The following is a 20,159-nucleotide window of genomic DNA, read 5'->3' on the forward strand; positions in this document are numbered from 1 at the left end:
TAATCTTTAGTCTGTCTGGAGAAGAGGAGGCTCACGGGAGACCTTACAGTGTTCTACAACTTATCAGTCATAGAATCATAGAATGGCCTGGGTTTGAAAAGGACTTCAGAGATCAGAAAGGCAGGGTCACCAACCACCAGATCAGGCTGCCCAGAGCCACATCCAGCTTGGCCTTGAATGCATGTGTGGGACAGGCACCCACAACCTCCTTGGACAACTTGTTCCAATGCATCACCAACCTCTGAGTGAAAAACTTCCTCCTAATATCTAACCTAAACCTCCTGTCTAACTGCCTAAATTCCTGAAATGAGGTTGTGGCAAGGTGGGGGTCACCTCTTCTCCCAGGTAGCAGCAATAGGATGAGAGGGGATGGCCTCAAGTTGAGGCAGGGAAGGTTCAGGTTGGGTACTGGGAAAAATTTGTTCTCCAAAAGAGTGGTCAAGTGCTGGAAAGGGCTGCCCAGGAAGGTGGTAGAGTCACGGTCCCTAGAGGTGTTCAAGAAACATTTAGATGTTGTACTAAAGGACATAGTTTAGTGGGGAAATACTGATGGTAAGTGAATGGTTGGACTGGATGATCTTGAAGGTCCTGGATGACTTTTCCAGGCTTGTCATTCATCAAGCTCAGGGGGTAGAGTAACCCAAGAATAATTAGGTTGACATTTTAAGTCGGATGTAAGTACAGAATTGAGAATGTCAGTCTTTTCCTTATCCTCAGTGGATCCCCATGTTCCTCTCCACATCCAATAAAGGATAGAAATTCTCCTTGTCCTTCTTACTGGCAATATATTTGTAATTTTTTTTTTTTTTCTGTATTGCCACAGCCATTGACCTGCACCAGACTGTGAGCTGGTGACTCAGTGGGGGATGTCAGAGGAGGGGCACTGGGCCCCTGTGGTCAGACAGGACTTTGTGAGGCAGGGAGCAATTGATTCCAAAAGCTATTGTGACATGGTGGTGTACCCCTGCCTTCAGGGGTCAGAGTCCCTGTGCTGCCCACTCTCAGGAGAGCAGCTCCGTGAGGAGGTAGCAGCTCTTGAGTGTCTGAGACTGAGTCTCTGTGAGAGGATATAAATGCCCAAGAAGCAGGAGAAGAAGGCCCGCTCCCAGCCCAACAAAGGGCTGAGGAGGGTGCAGGAAAACCACCAGGTGCAGGATGCCCTGGAAGAGAGACTGACGGTAGGACACCAAAAGCGCCAGAGCTGTGGGGCACAGCAGCGGGGTGAACATGGCTCTCACTGTGCTCCTCTGGTGAGGGCACCGCTCCCTCTGCCCTGGGGCATTTCCTGGGGACAAACCACCTCCCAGGCCAGCCCAGGCCCACGCAGGCCCAGCAGATCTGCGCCCAGAGGCACAGAGCAGTGGGATTGAGCTCAGCCAGGCTGTTCATGCCCAGCAGCTGCCTCCTACTGGAGGCTCTGCTGGGACACTGCTGGCAATGCAGCCATCTGCATCCCATGCCCCCTTCTCTCCACAGGTGGGACACAGCCCGAAGCAAGCTGAGCTGCCAGGCAGCAGGAGCAAGAATGCATCCCACCATCGCGTCCGTCTGCCACCACTACCCCGCCTGGAGGTCCCTGAATCCCCCCCTGCACAGGTAGGAAGCCCATGGGAGAAGGGGCTGAACTTCTTCCTGAGTCCTGGAAGCAGTTTATGGGCTGGTTCAGCCCGGTTCCATGATTCGTGGGGCAGGGGGACCCATGGATCCACACCCCGGGAAAGGGAAAAGGGTAGAGAGATGGGCCTAAAAACAAAAATCATAAAACCATGACATTCCACCCCTTATTCCACATCACTACATCACGCTTAATATATACAATCAAAAACTTAACAAGCATTAAACACACACACACACACACACATTTATATATATACACATACATATATATATATATACATGGAATTACTGAGTGCACTCCCCCCGCATCAAATTCTCTTGTGGTACAGATTGAACATCCTCATTTTTCTCCATCAGCTACCAAATGGATCCAGGTCCCTGACCAAAAACCGTTCCACAGACAGGTTTGCCCTTTCCAGAAGCGGGAAAGACCCAAATTGCTTTTCCCAGCGTGCTCTTTACGTGTACTACAGGGACCTTATCTCCCTCTACAGTATGTAGGAAGCTGGATTGGGCAGGACCATCGCGACTGATAGATCCTCTAGTGTTGCCCAACCAGGTGGCTGCCTCTGCACCTGGCTGTGAGCTGGTGACCCAGTGGGGGACTGTTATGTAAGGGACACTGGGCCTCCATGGCGACAAACAGAGCTTTGCAATGCAGACACAACTGCACCCAAAGGCTATCGTGACACAGGGGTCACAATACTGTCCACTCTTAGGAGAGCAGTTCCTGAGGAGGCAGCAGCTCCTCTGGGTGCCAGGGACTGAGTCTCTGTGAGAGGATACAGAAGCCCAAGGGGCTGGAGAAGAAGGCCCACGCCCAGCTGAGAGGGCTGCTGAGAATGCAGGAATGCTGCTAGGTGCAGGACGCAGTGGGAGCGAGAGTGATGGCATGACACAGAAAGCACCAGAGCATGGGGCACAGCAGCGGGCGATGACATGTCTGCACCTGACTGCCTCTGGCGAGGGCACCGCTCCTCCTGCCCCGGGGCATTTCCTGGGGACAAACCACCTCCCAGGCCAGCCCAGGCCCACGCAGGCCCAGCAGATCTGCGCCCAGAGGCACAGAGCAGTGGGATTGAGCTCAGCCAGGCTGTTCATGCCCAGCAGCTGCCTCCTACTGGAGGCTCTGCTGGGACACTGCTGGCAATGCAGCCATCTGCATCCCATGCCCCCTTCTCCCCACAGGTGGGACACAGCCCGAAGCAAGCTGTGCTGCCAGGCAGCGGGAGCAAGAATGCATCCCATCATCGCGTCCGTCTGCCACCACTACCCCGCCTGGAGGTCCCTGAATTCCCCCCTACACAGGTAGGAAGCCCATGGGAGAAGGGGCTGAACTTCTTCCTGAGTCCTGGGAGCTGTCGACAAGTAGGTGGCAGCTGCAGGAGAGAACTGCTCCCAGCAACCTCCCAAGGCATTGCCTTCAGCAATACTGTAGGATGGAGAGCTGGGCGGAGAGAAACCTTAGGATGTTCCACAAGGGCAAGTGCAGATTCCTACACCTGGTGTGGAGTAACTGCACAAATCAATACAGGATAGGGACTGACTTGATGAAAAGAAGCTGTGAGGAGAAGGATCTAGGCATCCTGGTGGACAGTGCCACGAGCCAGCAATGTGCCCTTGTGGTGGATGTGAATGCCAGCGCATTCCCAGGATGCATTAAAAAGAGAATGGCTAACAGATCGAGGGAGGCAATCCTCCCCCTCTACCCTGTCCTGGAGAAGCCACGTCTGGAGTGCTGTGTGACTACACAGCCACCTGAATCCCACACCTCGTTTTCCCCTCAGCAGGGCTGCAAGCGGAAGCAAGCTGTGCCTTCAGACAGCAAAAGCAGAAACAGATCCTACCACGGGGTCCGTCTGCCACCACTCCGTTGCCCGGAATGCATGCAGATCCTTGGCAACCACAGCTCAGAGGTAGGAAGCCCAGCTTATGCTTTAATGACTGTAAATATCTAAAAGGCGGGTGCCTAGAGGATAAGGTCAGGCTCTGCCTAGTGCCACAACAATGGCAACAAACAGAAACAGGAACACAGAGAGTTCCATCTAAGCATGAGGAAAATCTTCTTTGCAACATCTTCTCCCCACAGGAGGACCACGGGCAATAGCAAGTTGTGCTGCAGGACAGCCAGAGCCCAGACTCATTCCTCCGTGGGTCCCGGAGCTCCATCTGGTGAGGCAGAGGCCAAGTCTTCAGCTTCTGCTGCGGCTTCAGGTCCTGGGCCAGAGTGACACCATGTGCCTGAATCATGAGAACAACTTTTCCAAATTGTGAGAATTGTGAGGGGTTTGGCCTCTTCTCCCAGGCAATGAACAGGAGCCAAGGAAATGGCTGCAAGCTGTACCAGAGGCGGTGTAGGTTGGACGTGAGGAAAAAACTTTTTCTCTCAGAGAGTGGTCAGGCACTGGAATGGCCTGCCAAGGGAGGTGGTGGAGTCGCCGTCCCTGGCAGCGTTCTAGAGGCACCTGGATGAGGAGCTGGAAGGTATGGTTTAGTTTCTGGTAGCAATGGTAATGGGAGGAAGGTTGGAGTAGATGATCTTGTAGGTCATTTCCAACTTTGTGATTCTGTGATTCTATGATTATGCCAAGCAAAAATTGATTTGACATGCTTCATCTCCTGTTTAGACATGATATTTTGAATAATAACATTATCACAGGAAAATGAAAACAATAGCCTACAAGAAGAACAGTTTCCTCCAAGGAAGGAAAAAAGGTCACTGCGATCTTCTGCAGGGGCACTTTTCCTTCATTTGGATGTCATACAACATTGTATTGCTGTCTTCTTGCACGTACTTGTGTGTTTGCGTAGCAGTTCTTTACAGTAGCATCAATGAATCAGGCTTGTTCTTTCTAAACAGTCACTGTCAGCAGCAAGGCAGGGGTCCTCATGAAAGAGGTTGAAAATACAGAGCACAACTTTTCAATGCAATATTAACTATTTTCTGGTATGGCACATCAAGTAAGCCTGCCACTGCTGTCATATTTCTAAGGAACCTTTTTGTTTCTCTTGTTTCTGTTTGCACAAACAGATTTCCTTGTGCACCTACCTCAAGTGACAATTCAAACAGAAAAATTATTCAAGACCAGTTTTTAAGAGACCCTTTCCATTTAGCAGTGATCAGTGTTAACACTTTTGAAAGCTTATAATGAAAGTGTTTTGTTTGCTTGTGACCAAAAACCAAAAACTTTGTCAGTACTTGCTGCTTCACTTATGGTGCTGGAAGCAATTCATCTAACAAACATCTTTTCTAGTCTCTTCCTATGGTAACACTGCTGCAGTGGCGGAGTGGTAAGTGCCAAACTATCTGAAATTACTTCTGTGCCATTTCTGTGTGTGTTATCATGCTGTTGTGACAAAACATGCTAATAACTACAAATACAGCCTTCAGAAGTCACAACTTGTTGCTGAATTAGCTTGACAGGCGTATTCAGCAGCTTTGCACTGTTTCACAATGGTGGTTAACAATTTTCATTTTTTTCAAGAGTCACAATTGGAAAAGAGTATGTTTAAAAAAAAAAACAAATGCCTCACCTCCCCCCATTATGTATTTTCTAAGTAGAAGTGAAAAAAATCAGTTGCCTTAGACTGGGATTGTTGTTTTGATGAGATGCTAGGATACTATGTTGTAAATACAGGTATCAGTGATGTAAATAATGTAGTGCTTTACAGTTGACATATTTTTTTTTTAATTTCTGAATCATTAGTACTATTAGTGTCGACATATAAAGTGTATATCTGACCAAGGTAATGACAGGGAATGCCTTACAAATAAGCTAAATACTACAAATTAAAGCAGTGTCAGGACAAATAGATGCACATTCCGTATCAACCTAGATTTAAGGTTCCAGGGTAATCACAGTAATTTTATTTTAATAAATTCCTTTCTGCTTTCAAAGGTAGCAAAATCCATAGCCGACAAGGAAGCCTGGAAAGATAAAATCTGAACTGATGTGATCTTCACCATCCATCTGTATAAATATAACTGCTTCTGGCAAGGAAACTGCTGCCTCACTCACCTGTTGTCTAACAGTCCATCTAGTTTAATTTATTAGTGTTATAAAAGTCCATTTTACAAAAAGAGCTGGTTATCTGGTAGTTGCAGGAGCACTTTCGTTAAATTAATTGATTTTTCAAGAAACAGCACACACAGGATTTAAATATATTTTGGTCTTATGATGCCCTTTTGTTATGTTTTCTTAATAAAACCTTCCTCCAGTGAGCCACCAGGAGCAAAAACACAGGACACAAAGTATTTTATATATACAGCTTTTGTAGTATCCCCCAAAGCAGTGATTCCTACCACATGACAGATGGAGCCTTTTGTAACCCTGAACCACGGTGAGTGGCTGGAGACAAGAAATAAAGATCAGTCTCTTGCCAGAGTCCTGACAAGCCATGCATTTGCAACAACAGCCCATTACAGGCACTGTTAAGGGAACACTTTTCCATTTGTCTTTTCACGCACACAACAGTTAGTCACAGCAGTATTTGTGTCCCTAATCTGATTAGCTCAATGATGTCTAAAAGTCTCTACTCCTACAGCAGTCAATTTACAGAAAGTACTGAGCTGAAATAAAATGATGATTAAAACGTGAGTGTGGGCAAAGGTGCTTGGAAGCACAGGGGAAAGAGGAAATGAAATGATACACTGTGAGCTCTGCACTTCCAAATAGCATAATTTAGTTGCTTTGTTTGGCCTTCACTCTGTATAGAAACACATTTGGCTTAGCTGCTTTGTTTATGTGTATGGAGGATTCAATACTACAAATTGCTCAAGTTCCCCTTCACACAATGCACCATTACATTATTTTTAGTCAGAGTTAATTTACTTTTATTCTTTTGTCCTTTGTCAGTTCTCATTAGTGTAACAAATAGGAAAATTCTGTACAAGTCATCCACCAGTCTGAGGGCAAAAGCAATACCTCGTATGTTCCACTGATAAATACACAGCTAGTTACCAGTTCTATAAAAGCAATCTTTTTCTTCCTGTCTGAACTGAAACTTTTTTTAAGGAGACCTGGTAAACAGTAGAGGACAGGTGTACAGATAACTCCTCCAGACAAATAAAATTTACTCAGTTAAACCTAATAGCCTGATTTTATTGGATTGGTGCATATGAATTAAACTTGCAGATTATATATGTATTTATTTATTTTTTCCTCAGATGTCTGATGAAGAACATTTGAGTACCTGAATATGATAGCTACACTGTACTATCTCCAAGTTACATGCCTGGACAAGAAATCCACATGTAAGGATTTAAACAATGCAGGAAACTTTACTTAAAATTAGGAATCACTTAGTGTTTTATAAATATAAATACCAATTACAATCCTGTATGTATCTGTGTGTGCATCTGAGTACTGCGGCACTGAGAAGTATAAGTGCAACATGACAGCAGAGTTAAAGAGCATGTAAGGATTCAGTACAACTAAGGGACTCTTTTCCCCCACCACTATGACCTGGAGTTAACAGTCTTAAATTTTCCTGCAAACAATGGAATTTCATAAAGTAGTCACTACACATTTTTAGTAAGACTTCTTTTCCTTTTATAACAAAATGTGTCAGGAAACAAATAGAGAAATCACTATCAGTTGCCCCAAGGTTTATTTGTGTCTCAGTGTATTCACTATTGGAAGGCAGCAACCTACATGATGTTACTCAATAAAAAACAGTTTTTGTACTGAGGAAGTGTGAAGATCACAAATTGAAATACCCAAGTAGTGAAATGACAGCCCACTATTAATATTTTGTAACTATCCACTGTTTCCTCAAATGCCCTACTTTGTTGTTGTTGCTAGCAGAGTGGCTCAATCTGTAAGTAAGAGGTGCTGAGCAGAGAGCAACCTTGGAAATTTTATTCCAGTTTCCAAATACAGATTGGTTAAGCCAATAAGAATCTTCTGGCAATCTGAGGAGTGTGAAAACCTTGTGAACTTGTGTTCAAAGCTAAGGATTTTAAATTGACTTGAGAAATTACATAGCACAGTGTCTGTCAACCACACTGCTTCCTGTCCTCTGCTTCATATGCCCATCAAGGGCACAAGAGACAGATGTCTTTTCAGTGACACTGTAATATGAGAGCCAATCAAACCATCTGGAGTGAAATAACTAGAAGCTGGACAAGGGTTTCCCCACTGTTTCTGCAGAGATGTTTGAAGGGTTGGAATTATCCCCTCAAGGTTCCATGAAAAGGGACTCCAGGTATTTAAGGAGGAAGCAGGTCCTGGGGAAAAGAGAAACAAATGGGCTTATTCTCACAGCAAAAACAACCTTCATTTGGCTGCAAGATTGCAAAGACAAAAGAAATCCAACATGCTAAAGCAGACAAACATGTCAAGGCTTGGTAGAATGACACTGTGCTCTTAAAGACTTCAGTCACACACTGCAGATGAGTGAAGAAATCAGCCATGGAAATCTCAGCTTCATCTGGTTGTCACCTGCAGTTATCTCTTTTGCCCACTTGAAATTAAGAGTACACAAAGCCACTATAAATCAGAGATATTGTGTATTTCATCTTTTATGTGTCCTGAACATCAAAATGTTCTCAGGGCTTATGTGGTAAATAAAAGCTCATATGTAAGCTCATAGATCTTGAAAGTTAAGCATTCACCCAGGAGGCTTTAATGGAGACAACAAGGAGACACAGACACACAACTGGCCAAAGAAATCTATTTACAGCTGAATCCTACTGTCAGCCAGAGGAAGGGATGTGGTTTAGTGGGCATGGTGGTGGTGGGTTGACAGTTGGACTTGATGATCCTAATGGTCTTCTCCAATTTTAATTGTCCTATGATAAGGTTTAAAATGCAGATATGCAAGTCAAGCATAACTGGAGAGCAGCTGATATGATCATTATCAGCTTTATTCAGAATTAAAGCGCTAGGATATTTGCAGTAACCATTATAGCCTCTGTAAAGTCACAGCATATTTTTTCCTATGGGTTTGGAAAACAAAGCTATTAAAAACTATTTTACTTTACTGGAGACAAAACGGTATCATCTGAATGTGGGGATCTTATTTCTGCTCTTAAATGCAATCACAAATGCAGTTTGCAACCCTTAAGCTCTATAGAAATTCTGACAGACAAAACCTCTTCCTGTGAGTGGCATCCATGCACTGCTCTTCCTCTTCACCACCCACCTCCTTTGCAGGTGCTACGCCAGGCAGCACCCCAGCACCACTTTAGCTCCTTGGGATTTCTTCAGAGGCCTGAGGCAGTACAGCTGCTTAACTGTATCGCCACACCCTTCTGCTTTTTCTTTTCTTTCTTCTCTCACACATCTTATCAGCAACTTGAAGACAAGAGATACTTTTTACAGCTGAAAGTTAGAAGTGCCTGGTGTACATGAAAGCAGGAAAGTTTAACTCCAATCCCTAGGTTGCTGCCAAATGAATACTTTGATTAAATAAAACAAGTAGAAGATACACAGATTCAGATGTTAATAAAATGCTGCTTCTCTCGTAGTCTCTGTCATCAAATAGAGGTCATTTGATTACAAAACAAATGTTATTTTCTGCCCATGGGTAGCATTACAGCTGTGGGAGGCATTTCATTCTAACTTAATAGCAAGGAGGTATGCCTAACTTAAATACCCATAAAATGCACTTTCTAGATTTAAGGAAATTGCATATCGTGAAGAGAGAGATGCATTGTCTGTACTTGTTAAAGTGTTAAAATTAATGTTCTCAAACTTTACTTAGCATACACAATTCTATCTGTTCTTGCAGAACCCCTTTACTGACTGAAGATTTTAATGAACACTATTAATATGCAGAATGTATAGCGCTCCTGAACAAAAGCATGAATCTAGCCATCTTTATGAGAGAAATTAACTCTCATTTACCATTAAAGAACCCTATATGAACTTACTGCCTCCCTCCCTACCTTTAAATCCAGCTGTGTTCTCTTCCTTCTATAATTATCTGTTCTAGCCTAGTAATAAATTTCCCCATAACTCTATAAATGGCATTTCATTCTTAGCTGCTTGTTTTAAAGCAATAGTTAGAGAGACATATGGAGATAATGATTTGCTTATGCAAAGTGTTACACATGCTACAAGAGATATTTGAGCCTACAGATTTTACAGACCAGATCACAAGCATCTCTGGAGAGTCAGGGCACTGTGAAGGAGCCAGTATGATGGACAGCATGATATCAGAACACAGCATGAGCTTGTATTTGCAAACACACTTCACTGTCTATATGTTCCTGGTCATTTCAGATAAGTAGCATCTTTTATCACGATAGCATTATGCACTCAGCAGTACATCCAAAACAGTGTATGAGCTTCCTACTTCCTTATAAAGTATTTTGATATACAAAATCACCAAAAGCTACATAATAAGTCAGCCAAACCCAGTCAAACCTGTGTCAATAAAATTCTTGGTTTCTTTAACAAAATATTATCATCTCAGATTAGGAAATGCTCCATAATAAAAATGCTCCCATCACCTATGAGGCAGATGTTTCAAATACGTCAACATAACAGCGGATGAAGTTAGTTCAGCACATAATTTAGCACTATATATTGAAGCTGGTATTTCAGACAGGGTTTCAAACTCGATGTATCTGCTAAAGTTTTACGCAGCTGGTAGATTTCATCTGATAGAAAAAAAAATTGCCACCTCTACCTTTTATTGCCTGTTTTGGAGGCTACAAAGACAACAAAGGTTAATGCAAAAATGGCATACACATTTTTAGAGAAGTGCTTCTTTCATTTGATTTAGTTTTCACCACTATGCAGCCAAGGTGCACCCTTAATGGGTGCTTCAGCTAGGCTTTGTAGACCAGCTGTCACTTCTATAAAGAAAAAAAACATGTTCTTTCTCCTCCTTTGGACTGTAATGCAGAAATGCACAATGTACAATAGAATCATAAAATCACAAGGTTGGAAATGACCTACAAGATCATCTACTCCAACCTTCCTCCCATTACCACTGCTACCACAAACTAAACCGTATCTCGCAGCTCCTCATCCAGGCGCCTCTTGAACACTACCAGGGATGGCGACTCCACCACCTCCCTTGGCAGGCCATTTCAGTGCCTGACCACTCTCTGAGAGAAAAAGTTTTTTCCTCACGTCCAACCTACACCGCCTCTGGTACAGCTTGCAGCCATTTCCTCGGCTCCTGTTCATTGCCTGGGAGAAGAGGCCGAACCCCTCCTCATCACAGCCTCCCTTCAGGAAGTTGTAGAGTGCAATGAGGTCTCCCCTGAGCCTCCTCTTCTCCAGACTAAACAATCCAAGCTCGCTCAGCCACTCCTCATAAGATTTGTGCTCCAGACCCCTCACCAGTTTTGCCACCCTTCTCTGGACACGTTCCAGGGCCTCAATGTCTTTCTTGTAGTGAGGGGCCCAAAACTGAACACAGTACTCGAGGTGTGGCCTCACCAGTGCTGAGTACAGGGGGATGATCACCTCCCTGCTCCTGCTGGCCACACTACTTCTAATGCAGCCCAGGATGCTGTTGGCCCTCTTGGCCACCTGGGCACACTGTCAGCTCACGTTCAGCCGAGCATCAACCAGCACTCCCAGATCCCCTTCCTCTTCACAACCGTCCAGCCACTCGTCCCCAGGCCTATAACGCTGCATGGCATTGTTGTGGCCAAAGCGCAGGACCCGGCACTTGGCCTTGTTGAACCTCATCCCGTTCACCTCAGCCCAGCAATCCAGCTTATCTAAGTCCCTCTGAAGGGCCTCCCTACCCTCAGGCAGATCCACACCACCTCCCAGCTTGGTGTCATCTGCAAGGGTACACTCAATCCCTTCATCTAGGTCATCAATGAAGATATTAAACAAGATGGGCCCCAGTACCAACACCTGGGGGACACACTTGTAACTGGTTGCTAGCTGGACTGACCTCCATTAACCACTACCCCCTACTACTACACTACCGTACTGGCATAGCCCTCTAGCCAAAGAAGGGTTTACCTGTCCAGGCCATAGGCAGCCAGGAGAATACTGTGAGGGACCGTGTCAAAGGCTTTGCTGAAGTTTAGGTAGACTACATCAATAGCCCTTCCCTCACCTACCAGTCTGGTCACCTAGTCGTAGAAGGAGATGAGGTTGGTCGAGCACGACCTGCCTTTCATGAACCTGTGCTGGCTGGGTCTGATCCCCTTGATGCCACGCACATGCCCTGTGATCTCACCCAAGATGATTTGCTCGGTACCAAGGTCAGGCTGACAGGTCTGTAATTCCCCAGATCCTCCTTACAGTCCTTCTTTTAGATGGGAGTCACATTGGCAAGCCTCCAATACTCTGGGACCTCTCCAGATAACCAGGAGTGCTGATAGATGGTGGAGAACAGCTCGGCAATTGCCCCCACCAGCTCCCTCAGCACCCAAGGATGGCACTCATCTGGTCCCATGGACCTGTGACAGTCCAGATGGAGGAGGAGCTCTCCACCTAAATCACCGGGCATGTATTCTGCGTAGCATCCCAAACTTCCAGATCAAGGCATAAAGTGCACTGAAGATAACTGATCTGCCTATTAAAAGCAGATGAAGAAGGTGTTGATGGTCCTTAGCTTTCTCCGTATCCTGAGAGGTCACATTCCCCACTACATCAAGTAAAGGATGGAAATTATCCCTGATTCTTCTCTTACCAGTGATATATTTGTAAAAGGATTTCTTCTTCTCTTTTACTGCAGTGGCCAATCTAAGTTCAAGTTGGGCTTTTGCCTTCCTAACTTCCTCCCTGCATGCCTTAGCAACTTCCTTATAATTTCCCCAAGTAGCCTTCCCTTCTTCTGGAGGATGTAAACTCTCTTTTTCTTCCAGAGTCTCCACAATAGTTCCTGATTCATCCACACTGCTCTTCTTCCCCTATGGCTTGCCTTATGGCATACAGGTATAGCCAGTTCTTGTACCTTTAAGATTTCCATCCTGAGGAGTGTCCAGGCTTCCTGGACCCCTTTACCCTTCAGGCATGAATCCCGAGGGACCCATGCTACCCTGGCCAGCATCCCTCTACCACAGCTTTAACTTCCCAACAGCCTGAAGAGCTGTCATCAGGATCACAATTTATTTTTTCCCCACACAAACTGTAAACATTACTTCCTTAAAAATATCTTAGGCCAGGAAAAAAACAAAACAGGTTAATTACAAGCCAATGAAAGCTTCTCACTGTCTCTGTGTATACTGATTTTAAAAATATAATGTTAGTGCCTCCACAGGTCCAAAAATAGTGATGTTGGTCACTGTAAAGAGGATTTCTTACCATGACGTGGGGTAACAAGCCAAAGATAAGAGACTTGAGTATGATGACAAAAGTAGAGGCATGCCTATGCAGCAGTATAACATTCTGTGCAAAGATTTGCAAGCTGGCTTAAGGACAAATACAAAAGTTTCTTTAAAACAGACTTCTGTTCTAGTTAATCACCTCTGTTAAGAAGCTGGCAATTAGTAAGGGTATAATAGAGAGCTAATACATCCACATTGTTTCCATTAATAGCTTCATACAAGGTACTGTAAAGTGGAATAGTCATACCTTAGGTGCTCTTTGAAGCTAGTTTTAAGGATCCACCTTACCCAGTCTTTGTTTTCCTTCTTGTGCAAAGAGAATTTACGAATTTTTATGTACAAGCAAATGCAGTGTGAAAAAAGATATTTTGCACAGCAGACTTTTAGTAGAACTCTTCTGTCTACCCTTAAATTTATTTTTTGTGCATAATTTGAATGTTTGTTATTTATCTGATAATACTTTATGCAGGTTGATTATATTTGAAAAATGATTCAGGTGCTCTGTAAAAGCAAAATTTGCTCTTGTTTGCTAGTAGGTTCTCTCTCAAGCCTTCCCACTACTGCATAAATAATATCACAAAAGTGGTATTAAATGTATGTAGTTTCTAAGCCTTCACAATTGAATCCTGGGGAGTGACACAGCAGTCAAAGACAAAAAAACAAGTCAAAAAGACACATCTTCCTTTTGCTGAGGCCTGAAGAATCCTCATTGAAATAGACTCTAACAGAATCTTTTTTCCTTTCAACTTCTCTTAGATGACCAGATCTTAGATTTTTATTTTTATTTTTAAATGGAGACCTAGAAGACTACCTTTTGGGACTTGAGTCATTTGTTCTTACATCTGCTATCACTGTCTTACATCTGAGCTTACCACACGTAGAATCATGGAGTCATTACATTTGGAAAAGACCTCTAAGATCTACAGTGACTACACCACCTCCATGGACAACCCCTTCTAGTGCTTAACCACTCTTTCAGAGAAGAAACTTTTCTTAATATCCAACCTGAACATACCCCACCATGATTTGAGGCCATCACCTCTCATTCTATCACTGTTACCTGAAGGAAGAGACTGACCCCCACCTCACCTGAAACTCCTTTCAGGAAGTTGTAGAGAGCTATAACGTCTCCCCTCAGCCTCCCCTTCTCCAGACTAAACAATTCTAATTCCCTCCTCATAAGACTTGTCCTACAGACCCCTCACCAGCTTTGATGCCCTTCTCTGGCACACTCCAGGGCCTCAATGTCTTTCTTGAAGCGAGGGGCTCAAAACTGAACACAGTACTCAAGATGTGGCCTCACCAGGGCTGAATTCAGGGGGATGATCAGTGCAGGTAAGAAGTCAGTAACTATTGCCAGATGCAATCCCTAATGCTACTCGGAGAGCCCCTGTTACACAGTGGTGATTTTCTTGCAGGAAGTGTTGAAAAACATTGCAATAATAATGGATCAAAATTAAGTCAAGCGTTCCCTCACTGCTCAGGGAGAAGAAGAGTTGGTTCCTTGGCATTTTAAGTGGCTCATGGAAGGCCTTGCTTAAATGGCTACTCCAATTTCAGCTGAAAGCACTCAGTCTGGGAGGAAAGGTCAGCCTTTCCTAACCCACACACTTTGCAGCCAACTGAGTTTCACTCAAATTACTGTGCACATGTACTAACTTAACTGGGAAAAAATAGTAAAATAGCATCATCCTCCTACTTCAACCTTCATTTGTGCTCATTCATTTTTCTGTGCCATTAAAGGAGGCTTTGTTCTAGAGTGCTGAAGTTCACATCTTTTAGGAAAGCACAGCCAGCTGTAACAAGAGTAAGCACTACACTCTAATGAAGGTTCTGTGCTGATTAAAAAAACCTGATAGTTCTGAAGAAAATTTAGAATCCATCAGAACTGTGACTTTCTTTTGCTGTTCACAGCACACCAGACATTTTCTGGTTTTTCATTTTACATATTCAGTGCAGACTGAGAACTTCTCCTTGGGTTGTCTTCTGAGGCAAGGTGGAAGAGGGCCATAAAGGGGCAACAATAACTACTATATTAGAAAGTCATTATCCTTTTATATTCAGAAAAAAATCTGCACGCAAAAACCACTACTTTGCATGTCACACAGAAATTCCGCTCACACACTGAAAAAGATCAAGGGATTAAATTTATGTGATATACACAATACACATTATGCACATCAAATAAAGCAACAATAGATCCCTTAGTTATTTTTAAAAGTAACGTTTGTGGCTCACCTGAACTCAATAATACATACTATACAAAAAAGAACTATTGGAAAATGCCCTGCCTATGATGTACAATTGAAACTATGCTTCAAATGTAGTGCTCCAAAGAGATTTTCCAAACATTCTATAACAAAACTAATTTTCTCACTTCTGCATGCATGTTTCCTGTATTCTTTTCAACTTGAAGACTACCAGCTCACAGTAACTTTCCTCCCCTGTGCAAAGTCTGTGATGCCATTTCCCAGGTGTAATAATGGGACGGAAGGCAATCATCTCTGGGAACAGTGTCCTGACAACCCAAACACAACTTTATGAAACATGGTGCTCTTCATGTAGCCCGTTCGTTCTGTTAAATAGCCATTGATAAACAACTAAATACCTATGCCTTCTACAATTGGTTAACAATAATTCATCACAACTTCAGAAAGGTAAAAAGTTGTCCATGCAAACAACTCACTAGTAGTATGAGTAGAGCTTCAGTTTGTATTCTTCAGAATCCTTCAGAGTTTTCCAGTATAATGATTCTATACTATGATTATAGTAGATGACTATGGTTCTGTTATGTTGTCAAATGAAAGATGATTTATAAAAATGTGTCTGCATATTTTACATAGAAAAGCACAAGGCTGAACTTTTTGATGGGTTCACATTGTCCTTGGTAAACTATCAAAACACTGAAAGCCACCGGTTAGATGAATTTAGCTCAGTATATTTCTGTGACAAAGCAGCTATGGAAAAACTCCAATTCCAATTATCTTACATCAGTTAAAATGCATCATCGACTCTGCAAGAAAAATGAGTTATCAGGTCATGGAGCCACCAACATATTGTTAAATGTTATGGTTATTCAGAATATTGTGGATTAAATATTCATGATAAAAGTATGCCAACTTACATGCTGATGTAGTCACTGATATAAAGAGACTAAATTTGTGAATCCTTATGGACAAACACTGTTAAAACGGACATGGTTGGCATTTCTTTGAAAAACAGGATTTTGTAAAGTTCTCTTTGTCAAATAACACTCCTTGATCACAGCAGTTATACAGAATCCCTTTATCCAAACTACTTTAATGACTACTCAAGTCCAAACATATGTCTACACCATAAATAATCTAAAATCACACCATCAGCAAAACAACAAATATACTGAACTATACTATTTCTCTCATGATGTCTCCTGGATTTATCAAAACAATGACTTTTTCCCCGAGTCTAAAAGATTAAACATTAGACTATTTGGGGGATTAAATACACAGGATATTCTGTCATCTGCCTTTGTGCAGTTAGGGATTTGCTTAAACATCTTTTCTAATCAAGAAAGTTTCAGAATAGCAAGGAAGAATTATTGGGAGACAGGAGCTAGAAAATCCCTTTCTAAATGTGGCTCAAAGTTGCAGAAAAACTGCACTGTGTATTCTGAGATAAAGATACAAGTCATGTAAGCAGCTGAGGGAACAGGGATTGTTCTGTCAGGAGAAGAGGTGGTTTAGGGGAGACCTTATCACCCTTTACAACTTCCTGAAATGAGGTTGTGGCAAGGGGGGGGTAGGACTCTTCTCCCAGGTGATAGTTATAGGATGAGAGGGAATGGTCTCAAGTTGTGCTGGAGGAGGTTCAGGTTGGATATTATGAAGCTGCTTCTTCAATAAAATGGACAGGCTCTGGAACAGGCTGTCCAGAGAGGTGGTGAAGTCACTGAGTCACTGTCCCTGGTGGTGTCAGGAAACATGTAGATTTGGTACTAATGGACATGCTTTAGTGGGAAACATTGGTGCTAGATGGATGGTTGGACTGGATGATCTTGGAGGTCTTTTCCTGCCTTGGTGATTTTATGGTAATTCTTAGATGCTTTACATGCCATATACAAGCAAGCCTCTTCTTTACTATCTGCATAAGGCACAAAGGCATTCACTATGAACATGTAGCTATGACAGAACTGCCAAAAAGTCATAGTACAAATATTGTAATTCATAAGCGCTTAGGAAACATTCTGATGATTGAGATATTTATATGCAAGTAAGAGGAAATGCTAATTGCTCCCATTTAAAAAGAAGCTATTTCCCACAGGAAAATCTCCAGGTTTCAACATGTTTTCAAGAATTCAATTTTTGGTATCTTATTAAGTGCAGTAATAGCTAATTAATCAGAGGTGCACACAACTCTGGTTTGGGCCATAATAGTATGGGCACAAGGCAACAATGAAATTTAGAAATTTGTGCAATTTGTGGAGAAAAGGCATGAATTAGGAACACAGTGAACGATGCTTTACTTTGCACTGCAGGAAGATTTTTCTCCCTCAAATTTTAAAATGCTGTGGTTTGGTAAAGTATGTATTTAGCAGGTACTCCCTGTTCCAAACAAAGAACTTGCCCATGATGTAATTTAATCAGAAGTAAACCATAACATAGAGAACCATTGCTTCTGAGCACCATTCCTCTCTGTTGGTTTGAGAGGCTATTTTATAGCTATAGTTAACAAGCATCATAAGTAGTTGCATTACAAATTCCGGTGTTAGGTAGTTGTGGGAAGCTCACTGCTTTCCGTTTTTTAGGACACAAATCTGTAGCATGTCATGGAGTCGTGATCTGCAAAAAGCGTTATGCTTGTAAGCCCTTTGGACCAGCACTGGCCAAAAATGGACGCTCCTGCAGACTGCTTCTGCTGGAAGGGGAAATCACTGGTGCAGTGCACAAAACAGGCGCTACCTCATGTCTACTGGTAGGAACAGGGCAGAAGTCAGCATTTAAGCCAAGAACTCTGTTTAAACAAGACATGGTAGCTATACACCAAGAAATTCAGCTGTTCTTCAGAACCAGGCTGTCTTCTGGGTCCACTGTTACTTTTTCTCTTTTTTCTTTTTCATTTTGCCTTTGGAAAAATAACAAGGGCAAGCCAAATCTCTCTCCCAGCAGTGTCTTGTATGTTTCTACAGGATGGCAGTGAAAAGCTGGAGGAAATAGTTTCCATAATCAGAACTGACCTGATTTCTACTACTCTTTCACAATGAGAAGTAGCTAATGCTCTTTTAACAATGTCCTCCCGATCTGGGACAGTGCAAGTGTCCTTTGGTTAATGCAGACAGCTTCATTCTAAGCTAAAATCATCTCTGCTGAGATCACACTGGTTACAGTGATGTTATACTCTCTTGGGTATAAAAATGACCCTGAGACTGGCAGCAGCCATACCCAAATAGGTCTGAATTATGAAGAGATCTTAATGAATTCAGTGGCATCTAACTGTTCTTAAATTCCAGCTCCATATACAATGGAATTTAAATGTCACATTTTCTATTGCTTTTAGAACAGATTTCTATCTCCTCAAGCTCTTTACAGCTATTTGAAATACTCCACCATCTGAAATCAGGGTGCTTTGATTTTATCACAAGTGGCATCAGAAAGTAGAAAGACAGACTATCCACAACCATATGTACACTATGACTGTGGAGCATTCAGCTTACCTGTGTAAATAATCGGTATTTTGAGGTTACAAACACCTCAGACTTTGAAAACAAGGTCAAAAGAAATTTACTGGTATTTCATGGAAGCACATAGTTAGTAAGGAGCTCTGGAATTAACCTGGTTCAACAGTCTGCTTAAAAGTAAATTCATCTAGACCAGGCTGTTCAGAAATTTGTCCAGGACATTCAATATTTCCAGATACGGACACTCCCCCAAAATTTCATAGACTACATCTCTCTAAACCCATCAGTCCTACCCAACTTTCCAGCTACTTTCACATCCCTTTAGCTCATCAAAACTACTTAAAGTTGGAGTCTATAACACCACAGTGCTGGTCATCTCAGGGTTACCTTTGGTACAACCACATTGGCAGCTCCTTCTACTTCCTGTAGCAGGAAATAATCTCTTGGAAAGGACCTTTGCTTTGCCTCACATTATGGGAAATCTCCTCTAGCTTCACAGAACTAGCAAGCCCCTTTTCAAAGAGAATCCCAGCTGAGCAGTCTCCATTCTTTGAGTATGATCCCCAGGAAAGAATATTCGTCCTTATGTGCCTACATGACAATATTTTCATCATCATAAAAACTTCATGTTTGAGAGAGGATTTCTGTTTCAGATTCATGTGTAAATATATGGATTTACTGACTTTTATTATCATCAGGCTTCCTTCTCAGAAAGGGAGAAACATCAACTCTATCCAAACTGAAAATTAAGAATGCAAAATGCAGATTATATATATATATATATATATACTTAATATAAGGCTATATATAAGTATATATAAGTGTATATTACATATGAACACATTATCGTTCAGCTTTCACATTATCCTCCTGATTGACTGTAGACTGACAACCACCACAACTAATTTTAGCAACAGAAGTATGAACTACATAAGTTCATTCAAGACATTTCTACAGTTTAGGAAAACTGTGCAATCTTGTAAGATTTTTTTGAGTCTTGAACAGATAAAATGAATGCATAAAGAAATACTAGGCTTCAGATCTGCAATTGGTTTGCTTTGTCTGTTTCTTGCATGCTACTCTGCCGTGCTTCCAACTGAAAGCCCACCTAAATGCAGTTTTCAGGATATTGTGCAATTGATAGGATTCATGTAATTCATTGGATGCAGACAATGCTCTTGCTATCTCCTCCTCTGGCCTTGTGATGTTTGAGAACAATTAGAATGCAATAGGAGGCCTTTGTCTCTACTCCACAAGCAGAAATTTGTGGATCTTTGTGGATTTCCAAAATGCTTTATGACTGCAGAAGATAAGATCCAGTGAGCTAATCTTAATGTTTCTGCAAACTGTGACTGGACAGCTGCAATTATTTACTGCTATATCCACAGCTATTGCCATTTTCATCTCTCACTGTTCCTTCAGGAGCTGGAGAAAGATGACTTAAATACCTCACACGATGCAAAGTGGCATCCTTTATTTTCCTGAAAAACATGGTTCAAACTATCCCAAGACCACCGAGAGGACAAGGCTGAATGCATGAGTGTCAGCAAGAAGAAATGATATAATAACTTAATGTTAAAATACAAGATATGCAGAAGAAATTTTAATTGGATAGCTTTCAAATGAATAATTCACCGT

The 20,159-nt window shown here is 42.5% G+C and overlaps 1 protein-coding gene across 3 annotated transcripts; it reads left to right on the forward strand.

Moving 5' to 3' along the window:
- The first annotated feature begins 910 nt into the window (after positions 1 to 910).
- On the forward strand, positions 911 to 9,037 carry LOC149912882 (uncharacterized). Of its 3 annotated transcripts, XM_090131997.1 has the most exons (5): positions 911 to 1,178; positions 1,477 to 1,596; positions 2,806 to 2,925; positions 3,405 to 3,533; positions 3,707 to 9,037. In XM_090131997.1, the coding sequence occupies exons 1-5, from the start codon at positions 1,074 to 1,076 to the stop codon at positions 3,722 to 3,724; spliced, it is 492 nt and encodes a 163-aa protein (XP_089988123.1). In that variant the 5' UTR covers positions 911 to 1,073; the 3' UTR covers positions 3,725 to 9,037. The 3 variants fall into 3 exon arrangements, with proteins under 3 accessions (XP_089988123.1, XP_089988121.1, XP_089988122.1); XM_090131995.1 differs by lacking the exons at positions 911 to 1,178; positions 1,477 to 1,596 and having other exon boundaries at positions 1,603 to 2,925; XM_090131996.1 differs by lacking the exons at positions 911 to 1,178; positions 1,477 to 1,596 and having other exon boundaries at positions 1,603 to 2,925; positions 3,408 to 3,533.
- The last annotated feature ends 11,122 nt before the right edge of the window (positions 9,038 to 20,159 follow it).

The sequence above is a fragment of the Phasianus colchicus genome, chromosome Z, assembly GCF_987193195.1.
Source record: "Phasianus colchicus chromosome Z, bPhaCol1.hap1.1, whole genome shotgun sequence".
Classification (NCBI taxonomy): Eukaryota; Metazoa; Chordata; class Aves; order Galliformes; family Phasianidae; genus Phasianus; species Phasianus colchicus.